General features: G+C 44.0%; 1 protein-coding gene across 1 annotated transcript in view; it reads right to left on the minus strand.

Annotated features, from left to right (window-relative positions):
- LOC308316995 (A-kinase anchor protein 13-like) overlaps positions 1-16,774 on the minus strand; it is an 88,779-nt gene that overhangs the window by 37,727 nt on the left and 34,278 nt on the right. The window contains exons 8-10 of the mRNA XM_080765785.1: positions 15,041-15,083; positions 14,646-14,757; positions 8,396-8,528 (exon numbers count right to left, since the gene is read on the minus strand). Coding sequence (XP_080621911.1) covers positions 8,396-8,528; positions 14,646-14,757; positions 15,041-15,083 — 288 coding nt within the window. The remainder of the gene's footprint in view (positions 1-8,395; positions 8,529-14,645; positions 14,758-15,040; positions 15,084-16,774) is intronic.

The raw sequence follows: 16,774 nt of genomic DNA on the forward strand, positions 1-16,774 counted from the left end.
CAATCAACCAATCAATTCAGCTGATCAGTCACTTGATGCCGCCCACCAACCAGTCAATCAAACACTTGGTGCTGCCCCCCAACCAATCAATCAATTGCTTAATGCTGCCAATCAACCGGTCAATCAACCAATCAGTGGAGCTCACAATGTTCAGGAGGAAGGATGCCACACCAGCCATTCAATTCTTGATATGGATCTCATTGACTTAACACACTTTGATCTTCCACCTGCACAAGGCCGAAGGCCACCTCCACCTCTTTTCCCACCTCCGTTACTCCAAATGCAAGGAGATGTACTCTGTCTGCGTCAGAACCAACAAAGATCTCAGAATCTCATTCATGACCAAATCACACAACTCAGAGAGAAACAGGAAAGAGACACATTGGAGCTCAAATATGCCATTGACACACTGTCTAACCACATAACACAACTACATGATAAGGACAAAGGGGACATGAATATTGTTATTGACAAACAGTTTGATTACCACCGAACACAACTCATCACTGGTGTTCAGTGGCGCTTACAGATCCACCACCAGGAGCTTCTCAAAGAAGTAAACGCAATCACTACTCCTCTAATGAATTCAATAACCCACTTACAAATGGAGCTTTCACAATGTAGCAAAATGTTAAAGGACATGTCTGTTGACATGACCACTCTCAAACAACAGTCACTACACACCGCTTCTGTGGTATCCTCCACTCTGCCACCCCCTGAAAAACAAGCCACCTTCTCTAACCCATTGGCTACAGGTCATGCCACACCCTCCCAGATGCACTCTACTATGCATCCTTGCCCTCAGAATCATGGTCTCATTGACACTTCACCTATCACCTCTACCCATCATTCTTGCTCTCCTGATCATACGTCTGCTCATACAGATATGTATCGACGCCCTGTAGGGAAACTGCCAATTAAGTTGGAATTTCCTACTTTTGGGAAAAAGGATGACAGTTCTGATCCACTCCTTTACCTTGAAAGGTGTCGTGATTTCCTTGCTCTCAATCCTCTAGCAGATGATGAATTGCTTGCCACATTACGCAATGTGCTTGATGGAACCGCTAGGGATTGGTGGAACGTGGCACGCTTGAACACGCACTCGTGGGCTGACTTTGAGACCAAGTTCTCTTCTGCTTTCTTGTCTGAAGACTACACGGATGAGTTAGCCGACAGAGTCAGAAACCGTGTTCAAGGCGAGAAGGAGAGTATCAGGGACTTTGCTTACAGCTACTACTCGCTGTGCAAACGCTGGAATCCAGACATACAGGAGGATGAGGTCATCAAAATGATTCTCAAAAATATCAACCCTCTTCTTGCTAGCCAGCTCAGAGAGAGAGCAACTACGGTTGACTCACTTGTTCGGCTGGGGCAGCAGTTCGAAAAGGACAGAGAATGTCAACAACAATACGACCTGCGCACCAGACCCTCAAACAAGCAGACAAACAAACAACCCAACCAAACCAACCAAAGCCAACCCTCTCAGTCAGAGTCCACATCCAATGTTGGACTATTCTGTTGGAGATGTAATAAGAAGGGACATGCGCCGGACTCTTGTTACTCTCTGCTACCACCTGATCACCCCAAAAACCGGAACAGGTCCTCAAATAAAAATCAATCATCCAATCCTCACTCTCAGCAACAGACAAACCAACCGACACTCAGTGCTTTAACACAACCAGAAAGACCCAGAGAAAACTCTTATGTCCATCCTTCCATAGTCCCTCCCCATCGACCAATACCACGTCAGCTGGTCTTACCTCTGTCTGTTGGGCTGTGGACAGGAAAAGCCATTCTGGACACTGGATCATCCTACACCTTACTCAATGAGCAGCTGTGGACCGAAGTGAAGACCAAAAACCAAAAACTTCACCCTTGGGTTGAAGGTCCTTTGTATCTGGCTGATGGTGGAGCCAAGCAACCACTTGGATGGAGTGAGGTTGAGCTTCGACTGCATGATCAGTGTTACACGATCCCTTCAGTCATTCTACCTCCCGAAACTCTTGCTTTCCCTGCTGTGTTGGGACTTGACTTCATGTACATCAGCGGTATCCAGATGAATGTCACCCACAACTCTTACTGGTTTCCTCATAACCCCGGTAAGAAGTACTCTTTCTCGTCAGAAGGAGCAAAGCTGCAGGATTGGCGTCCTACTGTCGCATTCTTTTCTGCTGTCCCTCCCTTTCTGCCCACCCATGACAACCCAGTTGAGGATCTACTTGAACTCGCAGTAAAAAGAGCTCAGCTGGAACAGTCTGAAGAGTTCAAACTGCTGGCACAGCTACGCCGAAATTCTGATGTATGTACATCACTGCTGGGACGCACTGGGCTCTTGAAGCACAAAATTCATCTTGCACAAGAAACTGTGCCCATCAAACAAAAGCCCTATCGGTTGTCTCCAGCCAAGTACAGCATCCAACATGAACTTCTGCAGGATATGCTGGCCAAAGACATCATTGAACGGTCCATGTCTCCCTGGGCTTCTCCTGTTGTCCTTATCCCCAAGAAGACAGGAGATTACAGGTACTGCGTGGACTACAGAAAGCTAAACAGCGTCACCCAAAATGATGCATACCCTCTGCCTACCATCAACGAGATCTTGGAGTCCTTGTCTGGCTCTGTCATCTTCACCACTCTTGACCTTAACAGTGGATATTGGCAGGTTGAAATGGATCCACCTAGCCGTGACATGACTGCCTTTGTCTGTGCGGAAGGCCTTTACCGCTTCAAAGTTATGCCGTTTGGATTGAAGAACGCGCCAGCCACTTTCCAAAGACTCATGGAGACCGCATTGGGTGAGCTGAAGGGAAAAAACTGCTTTGTATATCTTGATGATATAATAATCTATTCCCAGGACAGAGAACAACATTTCCAGGACCTCCAGGAAGTGTTGAACAAACTTTGGGAAGCAGGCTTAACTGTCAACATTAAAAAAAGCAATTTCTGCCAGACTTCACTGAAATTCCTTGGACACATTGTGTCAGCACAAGGAATCGAGGTGGATCCCGGAAAGACCAGCGCAGTCCAGGACTTTCCTGTACCAACAAACCTCAAGGCTCTACAGAGATTTTTGGGCATGGCCGGCTGGTACCACCGGTATGTACCCAACTTCTCGCACACAGCCGATCCTCTGAATGCCTTGAAGCGGAAAGGGGCAAAGTTTAAATGGACGGCTGCGTGTCAGACTGCCTTCGACACCCTGAAACACCATCTTGTCACCCCTCCAATACTTGGACACCCAAATTTTGACTTACCCTTTGTGGTATACACCGATGCCAGCGATGTCGGTGTGGGAGCAGTACTCGCGCAACGGACTGGACTTGGTACTGAAGAAGTGCTGGCATTCGCCAGTAGAACCCTTAACAGAGCTGAACGCAACTATTCAACCACCGAGCAGGAATGTCTTGCTGTTGTGTGGGCTCTGGAAAAGTGGCGATACTATCTTGAAGGCAGGTTCTTCACTGTCGTCACTGACCATTCGTCACTTGTGTGGGTGTTCAAAACGCACAACCCCAGTACCAGACTTATCAGGTGGGCACTCCGCTTACAAGAATTCACCTTCGCAGTGGAGTACAGGAAGGGGAAGTACAACACAGTCCCGGATGCACTCTCAAGAGCTCCGGTAGATCCTGTTGACCACTCTAAACCCACTTGTGCCACAGTCTTGTCCAGCCATCGAGACTCGCCTACGGATGACTTCCCTCTCTCAGACGAGACTATCTGGAAAGCACAGCAGGAAGATCCTGAAACACAGATCATCTACCAGAAAATTCTGGATGAGGGAGAACAGGTCATTAACCCTACCACAAAGTTGACCATCATCGAGGACAAAGTCTACCGTATCTTGGAGTTGCCCCACCGAACCCTCTACCAAGTATACATTCCACAACCTTTCCGTCTATCACTCTTACAACACTTCCATGAACACCCAATAGCAGGTCATCTAGGCAGATTCAAAACATACAAACGACTTCAGTCAGTACTGTACTGGCCAAACCTCAGCTTGGATGTCAAGACCCACACCAAAAACTGTCCGGTTTGCCAAGTGTACAAGCCTGAAGGCCGGAAGACTGCTGGTATGTTGCAGCAAACCATTGTCTCCCAACCGTGGGAAATGTTAGGAGTGGACATAATGGGTCCATTCCCAAGGAGCTCCAAACAAAATGAGTATCTACTCGTTTTTGTTGACTACTACTCCAAGTGGGTAGAGCTCTTTGGTCTTCGTCAGGCCACTGCAAAGACTGTCTCCAACATTCTCACAAGGGAGATCTTGACGCGCTGGGGAGTACCAGACTTCATCCTATCAGACAGAGGTTCTCAGTTTGTCTCAGACCTCTTCGAGGAGACCTGCCAACGGTGGAACTTGAAGCATAAACTGACCACAGCTTATCACCCTCAAACAAATCTCACAGAGAGAGTGAATCGAACTCTGAAGACGATGATTGCCTCTTACGTAGGGACCCAGCATAAGCACTGGGATCAGCACCTTCATGAGTTCCGCTTTGCTCTTAATTCAGCCGTGCAAGAGTCTATTGGAGTGACGCCTGCAGAGTTGAACCTAAGTCGTCCTCTTCGTGGACCCTTGGACCAGGCTCTTCAACCTCAGAACGCTACGCCAGACTCTGCATGCTACGACCAGGTAGTTCAGCTTCACGACTTGAAAGCTCTTGTCAATGAGAATCTGACAAAAGCCAGAGTGAAACAGAAGAGGAACTACGACAAGAAGAGACGGGAAGTTCAATTCCACGTTCGTGACCGGGTGTGGTTAAGGACCCACCCGTATTCAAAGAAGGAAAAATCCTTCACAGCCAAGCTAGCCCCAAAATGGCAAGGTCCATATAGGATTGTGGAGCAGCTGGGCCCTCTGAACTATCGAGCGGTTAAGGAAGAAACGGGTGAAGACATGCGTGTTGTCCATGTCTCACGCCTTAAGGCCTGTTACCCCTCGGCAGAGGAGTTGGAGGAACTGGAGCGCCGTAAAGTTCTGGATATCCTGGAGGAGGAAAGCGACGAGGAGACCTTCCTTGGTTTTCCGGACTCTGAAGTCTCCCCAACTAAAATCTCTCTCCCCTCAGAGAACCCTGTGACGACAGAGGAAGAGGAGGATGAGGAGGAAAGTTTGCTGGAGACTAAAGCCCTTACTGGTCGTTACCAGTTGAGGAAAAGGAGCCCAAAACGATATGGGAAGTAAATGGACGTAAGGATAGGACCTTACTTTTTTCAGGGGGGGAGGTGTGTGACGGCCCGAAATGGTCCCCGAGCCGTCTGTTCGTGACACCTGTCACTCACCCCTGGGAACCACCTATTCTAAAATGCCCCGTTGATTGCGCCGGTGCGAGAGCGAGTGTGGAGGCAGACAGGCAGTGTGAGAGCAAAACCCGTCAGCGGTGGACCTGTCATGTGAATCGTGAACGAGGAAGTTAGTCCCTCGATTCGAGTGTGTTCCGTGTCGTTTTGCTCCGTGAAGTGGCGTAGCCTCGGGCGTGAACAAACCTGCAGAGCTACAAACAACCATTCCCACGGACGACCAACGGCCAACTACAACGATCCCCGCATCTTGACCTGTCTCTGTCCCTGTCACCTATCACACACGGAGCAGTGGTATTTCCCCCTTTATTATTTCAAGCCTCTTTTGTTTGTTATTTTGTTGTTTTGGAGACGATTAAAGAGCCGTGCTGCTCGGACAGACGGACTATACTTTTGTTTACTAACATTCACGTTGCGTCTGCGTTGCGTGGATCTGGAACAATACACCGTTTATTTATTTATGAACTGAGAGTTTGAGACGCAATGAATTGACGGGTGGTTTCGAGCGTAGGTTACGTGTGTAACCATGGATGGTACTTTAAGTTGCTGACTACCTGTTTTTGTCTATTTTGGTTTATTTACAAACATTGCAAACTATTGGGTCTTAATTGTTTCATGAACTGATGAACTGTGTGTGTTTGGGTTGGGTGAAATTCAATATAATAACTTGAAACTGAGTTGACAAAGTGTGTTGTGTGTTATTTCTTGGTATAAGGGTTTACATTTTAATATGTAAGTCCTGTGTCGGTTTCACCAGTGGTTAACCCCGATGAGGAAGAACTCATAAGAAAAGGAGAAACACTTCTCTGGTAGACTAAATCTACCTGGCACCCCTAAGACAAATAACCATCCAACTGGGAAACCGTTACAGCATGCATGCACGCGCACACACACACACACACACACACACACACACACACACACACACACACACACACACACACACACACACACACACACACACACACACACACACTGTGGCAGGAACAAGTGCTGCAGCAGACACAAAACCTTTCTGATTGCATTTCAGGAACAATATGTGATGTGTCTATTAAAAAATTGAAGAACCCAAATCCCTTCCCCCCCCCCCCCCAACAGATGTTGAGACTTTGAAAGAGCAACGTTTTTAGAAGTGTTGTGCATCTCATTACCTTTCCCTCCAGGGGTCGTATTGCTTCATTGTAGGCTTTTAGAGCCATTATAATAGAGCACATTAAGAGGAGATTTAGATTTAACAGCTACATAATAAAACCCTGATTTGATTAAAGACACTTGCTAATGAACAGCAGATTAAACAATTACTCATCTCCTCAATAAGTACCTTTTTCTATTTATATTTTCCTCATCGACTCACTCTAATTGAATGTTGTCTCTTACTATTGGTCTCCTTGAAGCCCGTTCTATGGTTACATATACGCTGGATCACAGTTCAATCAGTGGCTCTCAAATATTTTCATGTCACAGAACTGATACGTATATATCAGGCCAAGGACCTTGAGTTAAACTATGATCTTATTATTGTCACTATTATTCATTGGCTATACCTTCAGTGGGGTGGAGAACCTTTTTAACATCGTCAGTGTGCCTCAAAAAAACCTCTCAGTCACACTAAGGTTGCCTAAGGCACCTAAGGTTGCCTAGTGCCTACCCTTAAATTTGAACCCCCCTCAAAAAAGGGAACAAAAAAATCTGGCACAGCAATCTGAGTGAGAACCCATCAGCAAAAAAGGGGGGAAAACAGCGCCCGCTTGCCAGTAGTCTCGGGAGACTACTGGCACAGTAACTTGAACTTCACATGCTGGAGAACAGGACCATTGTCTGGGCATTGTGGCCGTGCTCCTTCTCAAAGTAACTGTGGGATTAGCAGCAGAGAGAAGTACAAAGATAACTCTCCGACACAGGATGGCTATTATCTCTCTGGCTGTGTTGACAATAGCCCAAACATCTGCTACCACAATAGAGCTTGAAGGCTCTCAGATCCAAATCTCCAAAAATCCTCCCCCAGAGCGGGTGTTTGACGCCCTGCACACAATCTGAAACAGATTGACTCTGCAAAACAATGGAAACCATTTTACTCAGCGTCTGGGTTCATGGCAATGAGTGACCAGCCAGGGGAGGAAGTGAGGAGAGACGCTATTTTTTCCCCTCTTGTTTTTGTGGGGCGGTGAGAGAGAGCATTGAGCAATCAACTACATCCCCTTACTTCTTGCAGCAGCTGTTGTTGAAAAAAATCAGAGCTACTCTTGGGTTTGAAATTAGATGTAGACATTTATCTGACATTATTTGATAAGGTTCATTCATTGATTTGCGACTCATACAGATAGGGGTTCACCTATATACCGGTATCTATCTATCTCTATAATATCAACAAAATATTGTACAAGCCACAGTACAGTTATAGGTCAAAATGTGAAGCAGGTTGTTATAGCGCCACCATGTGACCGACTTGAAAACGTTGGGGTGTTGGTTCTTCCTTGGCCTAGTAGTGTCCGTGCAAAGTGTTTTGCTCTTCTCGAGATCTGCTCTCGTTTTTAATCAATTAAATCGATTTTCTTGATTAACTGTTGCACATTGCCAACTCCTAGGGTAATCTGTTGTGCCTGTTTGCTGTCTAACATAACAAATGGCTGATTTATGCCTGGCTAAATGCCTTGATATTACGGGAACAGCTAAGTCATTTGTATTCCAGAACATAGTGCACGGTGCATGCATTCCATCACTTCCCCATACATGGCTCTTTGTACAGTACAATCACTGGCCACTGTAACCTCTTACTGTTTGTTGCTTGTGTTCGTAATCTAAGAATTGAAATCATTGCAGGACAGGCTGGATAACTGTAGTTACAACATCTTAAATTAACCTTAAAACTCCACCCCGCATCCCTCTCAGTTTGCCTATATGTATGTCTCAACTCTACTTGTCTTGTTTCGTTAATTACTCCCTTTGAACTTCTAATGATTAGATGCATAAAAGACAGCCACTGTACACATGTAGTCAACACATACTCAACCTTTAATGTAAATAAAATAAATAAAGGTCCTATCACAACAAGACAATTTGACCCTATGTTCTGATGTGTTGTTCTTACGTGTGCAGTTGAATGCATCCTTATTGTTGAAGGCTTTGCTGCAGTGGGTGCAGTGTGCTGCCTGTCCAGAGCTCACGGCTGTAAACAGGTGTCCATTCACTGTCTTCTTGTCCTTCGTCTCTCTGTCCTTCTCCTGTCCAGGGAGAGAAAGGAGAGTTATAGGCAGTGGTGCAGAAAGTACTAGCATTCCTCCTATGCCCAGCTTTGTGTGTTTGTGTGTACCCCATAGCGATGATTTGATTGGCTGAGCATTGAATGTGATGATGATGTATGATGATGTATGATGATAAGAGCGCCTGACTTCAAACGAGTGTGATTTTTCACTTAGGTAAAAGTATCAATACTGCATTGTAGAAATACCGGTACTCTGTTACAAGTAAAAGTCCGGAATTCTAAATTTACTTGAGTAAAAGAACAAATGTATTGGCATAAAAAATTACTTAAAAGTACCAAAAGTCTAATTAGTCATTGTGCAGAATGTCGCATATCCCAAGACCCATTTTTTCACCCAGTGCCAATTATCTAATGTAATCCTGGGCACCACACTTCCTCTGCCAACCTGGTTGGGCAGGGACTGACCTCATGCTTCCTTCTATGCAGGATTCCAAGCTGCTTCTTTTCCCTTGACAGGGGGGAGTTTCCCCGGTTGGACGTAGCGCGTGGAAGGAACATGTTATTCCGACCAGTTCCTTTCCCCTCCATCAGGCTAGGTAGTTTAGAGACCAGGATTATTGCATGTTTTTTGTGAGGGTACCTACCCTAGAGGACACAGTGAGAACATGCAAACTCCACGCAGAAAGGCCCTTTTGCCAACCCCGCTGACACACATTGTGTCGCATTGCAATTTGCAACACATTGTGAGCTTGTAAACCGGCTATTTTCAAATGGTCCAAATGTATGTAGGGCTGAAGTGGTCCATATGTTTTGTCATAACAGTCTAAATCTACAAAGTAACTAGTAAAGAAGTTTTCAAATAAATGTAGTGGAGTAAAAGTACAATATTTGCCTTGGCTGATATGTAGTGCAGTAGAAGTAAAAGTATTGGGAATTGAAAATACTCAAGTAAAGTACAAATACCTCACAATTCTACTTTCTACCACTGACTGTGTGTTGTAATTTACCATTAGGAACCAAACAGAATGAAGTGATATAACTTCTGCAGAATACTGCACTGCAGGAAGCATCATTTTATAAAGAGATGCCTCGTTTACTTCCTGTGATTTAATCGAGAGTTAATTGCTTGACGAGTGTCTAATGGCTGTAACTGGCGTTGTGTTCATTAAAACAAAATCCTCAATGGAAAAGACTTCTCATAGCTTTGCTTAAGGAATGTATTAGCATCTGAGGTCTTCAATGAATAATGATAATGCAAAGAAATAATTGACACAAGTTGGATTTAACACATTCCCTGAGGCCAGTGCCAACAGAATGAACAATATTAGCAGAGAAAAATAAGCGTTATCCGGCTGACCCGGAAGGCATTGTCCTCCATTGTCGTGCCAGGTCGCTCGTGGCTACGTGTTCTGCCGATCGGACTATTATTATGGTTAGCGTGACCTCAAATTCATTTTTTTAACTAGGACAGTAAACTTCTCTTCACAATGACCTTTAGTTATGTGGAAGAATGTCATTAAACATCAGCCTTCTTTCATCTCAGAAACGTTGCCAAGCTGCAGTTATTTTTGAGGGGCGCTCCTTACTTCACACTAGTGTGATCACAGCAGGATGCTGAAAAACAGATTGATGCTGCTTTTAATTTCAAGTTTACTTGACTACTGCATTGCACTATTTACTGGCCAAAAGCTGTAAATAATTTAACATTCTCCTGCTAGACTACTTACTGACAAAAACTCAAAGGCGAGAGGCATAAGACTCCAGTCTTGGCGGCTTTGCAATGGCTCCCCTTGTCATTTAGAGTTGACTTCTATTAGTGTTTAAAGCACTAAATGGGCTGGGACCTGCCTACTTCACCCACCCACTGACATACAGTATGTCAGTGTTTATCACATGCCCCAGACAGAAATAAAGTTTAGGTAGCCAAAGAACGTGTGAGAGAGAGAAAATGAGGAAGACAGAACATGACATATATCCAAATGATTAGGGAATGGCTCCTGGGGGAGATTTCCACTGTACTTTTCTAGTTTGAATGAAGAAAAGCCCGCTCTCCTCCCGAGGGATTGATATCAAATGATTGCTTTGATCAGTAGTTAGATGATAGGTAGAAAAGTGACACTGATAATCAGGTAAACAAATTATGGAGGTTTAGCTATCTGTTGTCTCCACCAGGCCGAAGGCATGCGGAGAGAGTATGTTTTCCACACCGTCTGTGATCATCTCCGGTACCGTTGGCGTTGGCTTGATCGCAGCAAAACTGTGCACACACACACACTCCCTGGAAGGCTCAGCAGAACCTCTGCCCCACATTTTTCACACGGGCCTGTTATAGCGGCAGAAATAGAATCCAAAAGGATATAGCGCCCAAAAGGAGGCAAGACTTATTTTTTGACACTACACCTACAGATTTTGTCCAAACATCAGGAGTGGGCCGTTTTGAACAAAATGCCTCAAATAACGAACGCAGCGTCCGATAGCGGTGAAACTGTGCACGCACATTCCCCACTGCGTAAAACTTTGTTTGCACACTCCCTAGAGGCCCTGGAAAAACCATAATTTTTAAATCTGCCAAATTATGTGAAATACATTATTTTATATTAGTCCTTCAGATTTTACTGTTTTTCTGTGTGATCCTGTCATAACAAATCCTCTACCTACAACACACTACAGGTAGCATCTACTGTAAGCCATTGTCTGTTGGCTATTAACTGCTACTTCTATGCTCACTCAACAACAAACAATGCACGACCACAGCAACCGTTCCTGACCAAGTGGAGACCTGTGCTTTGAGTTTTCTCTCTCTCCCTGCACTAAGCTGTATCCAAGTTCAGCAAATTATAATAGATAACTGAGTGAGGTACTGTACTGTACTGTACTGTACTGTACTGTACTGTACTGTACTGTACTGTACTGTAAACAGAGTGCCTATTCTCACAGACGCGCTCCACCCAAACCAAGCGGAAATGAGGAAAATGAGGTTTCCATTTCATTTTTAATGGAGAGCCAGCCCTGGGCCTCTGAGCTTGACAGGGCTTCAGTGCTCAAACAAATTAGTGCTCATTTCATTTATTTTCATTCAACAGCCTCCAGGTTACCACAAGGTACTGTATACTTCACCACAGGAAGGCCCGCATATGATTATGCAAGCATTAAACACTTAAGATTTATTCTCAAGAACTGCCAGTTACAGAACTCGGCGTATTTGTGAACAGCAATGCAGAAACGGTAGAAACAATGAATACAAAGACAAATATCGCAGCACAGAAATAATGATGTATACATGAACCCTACAGTTCCAATATCGGGGCGAACATTTTGGCAAAGATAGCTGATCTACAAGCTTGTAGATGGGCTAGGAAATCTAAACGGTGCATATACATAGCGCATTTATCCAAAGCACTTTACATAGATTACATTCACCCATTCACCCACACACACACACACACACACACACACACACACACACACACACACACACACACACACACACACACTCATACACCGATGGCGGAGGAAACCATGCAATTAAGGCACCAACCTGCACATCGGGAGCAATTAGGGGTTCAGAGTCTTGCTCAAGGACGCTTCAACACTAATTCTGAGGGAGTCCGGGATCGAACTGGGACCCTTGTAGTTCCCATCCAGCTGTTCTAACGGCCACACTACCCCTGAGACACTGCTGCCAAATGTGGTGTACAGAGAATAAAGGAATCGGACAAAGTTTAGAGCCCCAGTGAACCCCGGGCACCAAAGTATATAGGAGTTTAAGAGGTTAACTTCATGCGGAACCAAAACTCTTTTCATGTCTGTGATACTGTTATGCAATCTGGTTCAAGCTCTCATTTAAAGTTTTCTAACTATATTTGCCGGATCAATGGGTTCTCTGTGAAGGACATGAACAGCCTAAATGGTATTGTGAAAGTCAGCTCACACACAATTGGAGCCCAGCTAAGAGATGAGTGCTCCCTCTGGGAGAAACAGGTGCCCTCGAAAGCTAAAAGAAGTATTAGCCAACCTGACCACGTTCTGTCTAGTGGAATTGCAAATGCAGATAAGAAGCTTGTACGATTTATGCAACTAGTGTTCTGCTCACAACCAATTCGTACAGATTATACCCACTTGCTGCAGGCTTCTAAGAGTGGAGAAGTGTAAGCTTGCCAAAAACAAGCCCTTCAGCAAATACTTTACATGCTGTGTAGCTGCATCAAGTTCCATTTAAGATACTCACATCTAAGCAAGGCTTCCTGCAAAGATAACTTAATATAAAAGAGAAACTTTGAAGAAGACCCTTAGGGAAATGTTTCTGGATATCATGATAAAATTAATTGATGGACTATATGTGTAACTCATGAAATGGACTCTCACTTTCCGTAAAGAAAATAATGTTCTATGGATTCAACATTATTCTGTGTAGTTTATTCCAATTTACAGTAATGTGAGAAGACAACAATAGGCTTCTAAGCTACGAAAAAAAGCTTCTTTCTCACACACAAAAGATTGAAAAGAATACACCTTAATATAACATAAAAGGAGTGATTGCATTTATTTCTCAATCTCACTTCCTGTGGCAGTAATGTTCTCAGCGAGGAACAGTGGGAAACCTCTACAGATTGAAAAGCTACAGTATACAGTATTATTATTATTCTGACATTTGTCAAAATACCTACAGTAAGAATGTTTGAACCACTTAGGCTTACTGGTACAGTACTGCAAGTGCATTTCTTACATTTTGTTCTTACAGTACCTCCTGCAGAAATGACAAAAACATAATTCAAAGCAATATTGATTTACAGAATCAAGAGTACAGAAACATGTACATGTGATTCACACAAAGAATCACCTTTAAGAATCTTTTAAACATCTATAGCTCAGTTTCCTAGCTGGAACACCTGGTATAGAATCATATACTGATGAACAATCGTACAGTAAATGACTGTGAGTGTCTTCTGGCCTGCGGACATTAGAAAAGACAAACTCACGCTGAGCACTGAGGAATACTTTAGTAGAAATACAGAGAGAATCTCAACACCTTAAGACTGGTTCAGAACTTCAGACCAAAGATTTGCGACAGGACAAAACTGTCTTAATTCCGATTTAAGACTGAGGGGCACGTCGCACGACGGTGTGTCCCCCCCCCCCACACACACACACACATACACGTCGTGGAGCTTGTAAATCTGCAAATTTTGCCATGCGACAGCCATTTGACGGAGCATATACTGTAGTTTAAGCATTAGGAAGTTGCAGTTACCTCTTGCCAGGCCTTCCACCTGAACGAGAAGCTGTGATTCTCCATGAAGCGTAACATTGTCCGTTTGTGTGTGTTTCTGACCTGCTGTGCTGTCTGTTTTTAAAAGAGCGGATTCTCAGTCAGAACTGAGAACAGATTACACAGGAAACCGTGATGAGGAAGGAACTGACAGTGCGAGAGGAGGTGTCTGCAATAACCTTTAGGACTGGCTTAAACCACATTACGAAATGACAGACGCTGACTCGCCTCCTTGCATGAGACACTTTGCAAACGCGCTTTAAATAAACATGACCCAAAAGTAAGCTGGTAAGTAAACTAACCCAAACTAGTGAAAATAGCAGATCTACAAGTGTGCACAGTGAGCCTGTAGATCGGCTATTTCTTTGGCAATGTTTTTTGAAAATATTATTAAATAATAATAATCAAAAACCAAATGTATAAAGGGACCCATAACAATGTGTCCACAACGCCCGAATGGGTCCTGACCCACTGTTTGGGAACCAGTGATATAGAGCCTAATAGCTATAATAATATATAATATGGCTGCATGTGCAAGAGCTACAGTGTTTCCCAAACACTGGGGACACATTTTTATTGTTTTTTTTTTTTTTTTTTTTTCCCACATTTAGTTTTTAATCATTACAATGTTCTCAAATTCAATAATTTTTCTCATGAATTCAAAACAGAATTCAACGTTTTTTTCTTTCAGTAATGTCATGAACAGCTATAGATTTGCTATTTTCACTAGTTTGGCAAACGTATTCGGGTCTTGATCTAAAACATTTGGGAACCACTGGTGTACTCTACGCTATGCCTAGTGTGTCTGGTTGTGTGGTGAGAGTACGAAGCGATGGTTCACAGACGGCGGTGTGTCTGGTTGCTTACCCTGGGCTTCTTGTACATTTTACTCTTGAGGTAGCTGAATGTTCGGCCCACTTTGGTGCTGCTCTTCCCCTCAATGTCGGTTCTGAGAGGACCTGGCTCCTCCTCTGATATACTGCAACACACGCACGCACCCATGCACATACACACACAAGCGAGAGTAATGAACTCAGGAGCCCACACATTATACAATATACATACAGTATACACACACACACACACACACACACACACACACACACACACACACACACACACACACACACACACACACACACACACACACACACACACACACACACACACACACACACACACACACACACACACACACACACACACACACACACACACACACACACACACACACACACACACACACCCCTCAGTCGACTCACCTGTAGTCCAATGATCCTGTGGTGCTGGAGAGTGACCTCATACCTGGAAGCCATCAGGAAAAGGAGACAGTGAGAAACGTCTGCAGACTAACTCTACTCTGAGTGCGTGCGGCTATTCTTTCTACTTCGCAAAAAACGCCTGCACGGTTAAGCCAGAACTGCTATTTTTGGCGTAAGAAGAAGAAGAAGAAGAAGAAGAAGAAGAAGGAGGAGGAAGAGGAAGAGGAAGAGGAAGAGGAAGAGGAAGAGGAAGAGGAAGGAGAAGAAGAAGAAGAAGAAGGAGGAGGAAGAGGAAGAGGAAGAGGAAGAGGAAGAGGAAGAGGAAGAGGAAGAGGAAGAGGAAGGAGAAGAGGAAGGAGAAGAAGAAGAAGGAAAGACTACAAGGGACCAAGAAGTCCCTTCGGGCATGGTCCCTTAATTAAGATTTTGTATTGACCTGAATTACCTGAAATGATTTTGGTTTGATTAGTCTGGATTCTTTACTTGCAGCTATGTTATCACAATGCTAATTCCATGTAGCAATAAATAAATTCAGTGAAATTATTAAAACAAAACAAATCACTGGGGGAACTGCTGGGACATTTTCTTTTTAATATTCAGTGCAATATGTTTTGGGAAATTAAAATCAAAACAAAGTGTTTCCACGAAATGTGAAAATAGAGGAAGAGTTCCACTAAAGGCTGGGACAAAATGCGGTTCAGATGGATAATGGGTGAAATGAAATACCCCATTTAAGCCAAATCAAACATTTATTGCAAACAAAGACTCATTCCACCAGAAAAAAACATTTCTATCAAATCCACACAAATATGTAATTTGGCTCAGCTGCACTGATTTAGAACAGCACATTGGTATGCAACAACACTTTCAGACACTTAATTCATCCTAGCTTCCCACCATGTCATTACATATTGGATATTGAAAGCAGCTGATATACAAGCTCAGAACACGCCACGATGCGTTTATTTAATATGGCTAAATAAAAAGTGAACATGAGGCTACAGCAGGGAGGAAGTGCACTGTGTTGTTTACAATAATCAAAAAGGATAATTAGTAGTTGGAGCTTTTTGTTTGTTCAAATGTATACAATTTACTTTGTAGATGTACAAAAAGTAACCAGTAACTACTATTACTCTAGTAAAGCACAATTACTTTACTTATGTAAATGTCCTTACTACTTAGTTACTTTCCACCACTGGAACCGAGATCAGTATTGGATCCATGAAAGAGCTAAGAAGTTCATGTTTTCTGTGTGTTTTAGTTGAGATAAGGGCACATCTGCATTTTAAGTGGTCTGTAGCCCCACAGGGAATGCTGCACTTATTGTTATTCCACCTCACTGTTTTGTATACAAAGGTACGGACACAGAATCGAGGGGTCATTGTGGCGCTGTCTTTGAGTCGACAGCGGAGGTAGGCACAGAGCCGAACCCACACTTGTGTAAGAGGCACCGCCGACAGGGTGGCACAGGGTTGTGACATCTAACGTTGGCGCGCCGCTCTGCCTGATTCTCTTCCATTTCTCCTCCAATGTGTTTCAGATTGCACAAACCGCATCCATTTGCAAGACCTACCTGACCCCTGCCGCCATAAAAGACAGACACAGACACAGCAGAAAATGGGCAAGACGCGAGTCAGACCTGACTTTACAGTGACCCAATGGTGTGTATGTCATACACACACTTATTTTTCAATGGGCTCCCCTTCACTACAAATCAGTTTTAGTCACAAAGAG

The sequence above is a fragment of the Protomyctophum bolini genome (genome assembly GCF_963924005.1).
Source record: "Protomyctophum bolini genome assembly, chromosome: 1".
Classification (NCBI taxonomy): Eukaryota; Metazoa; Chordata; class Actinopteri; order Myctophiformes; family Myctophidae; genus Protomyctophum; species Protomyctophum bolini.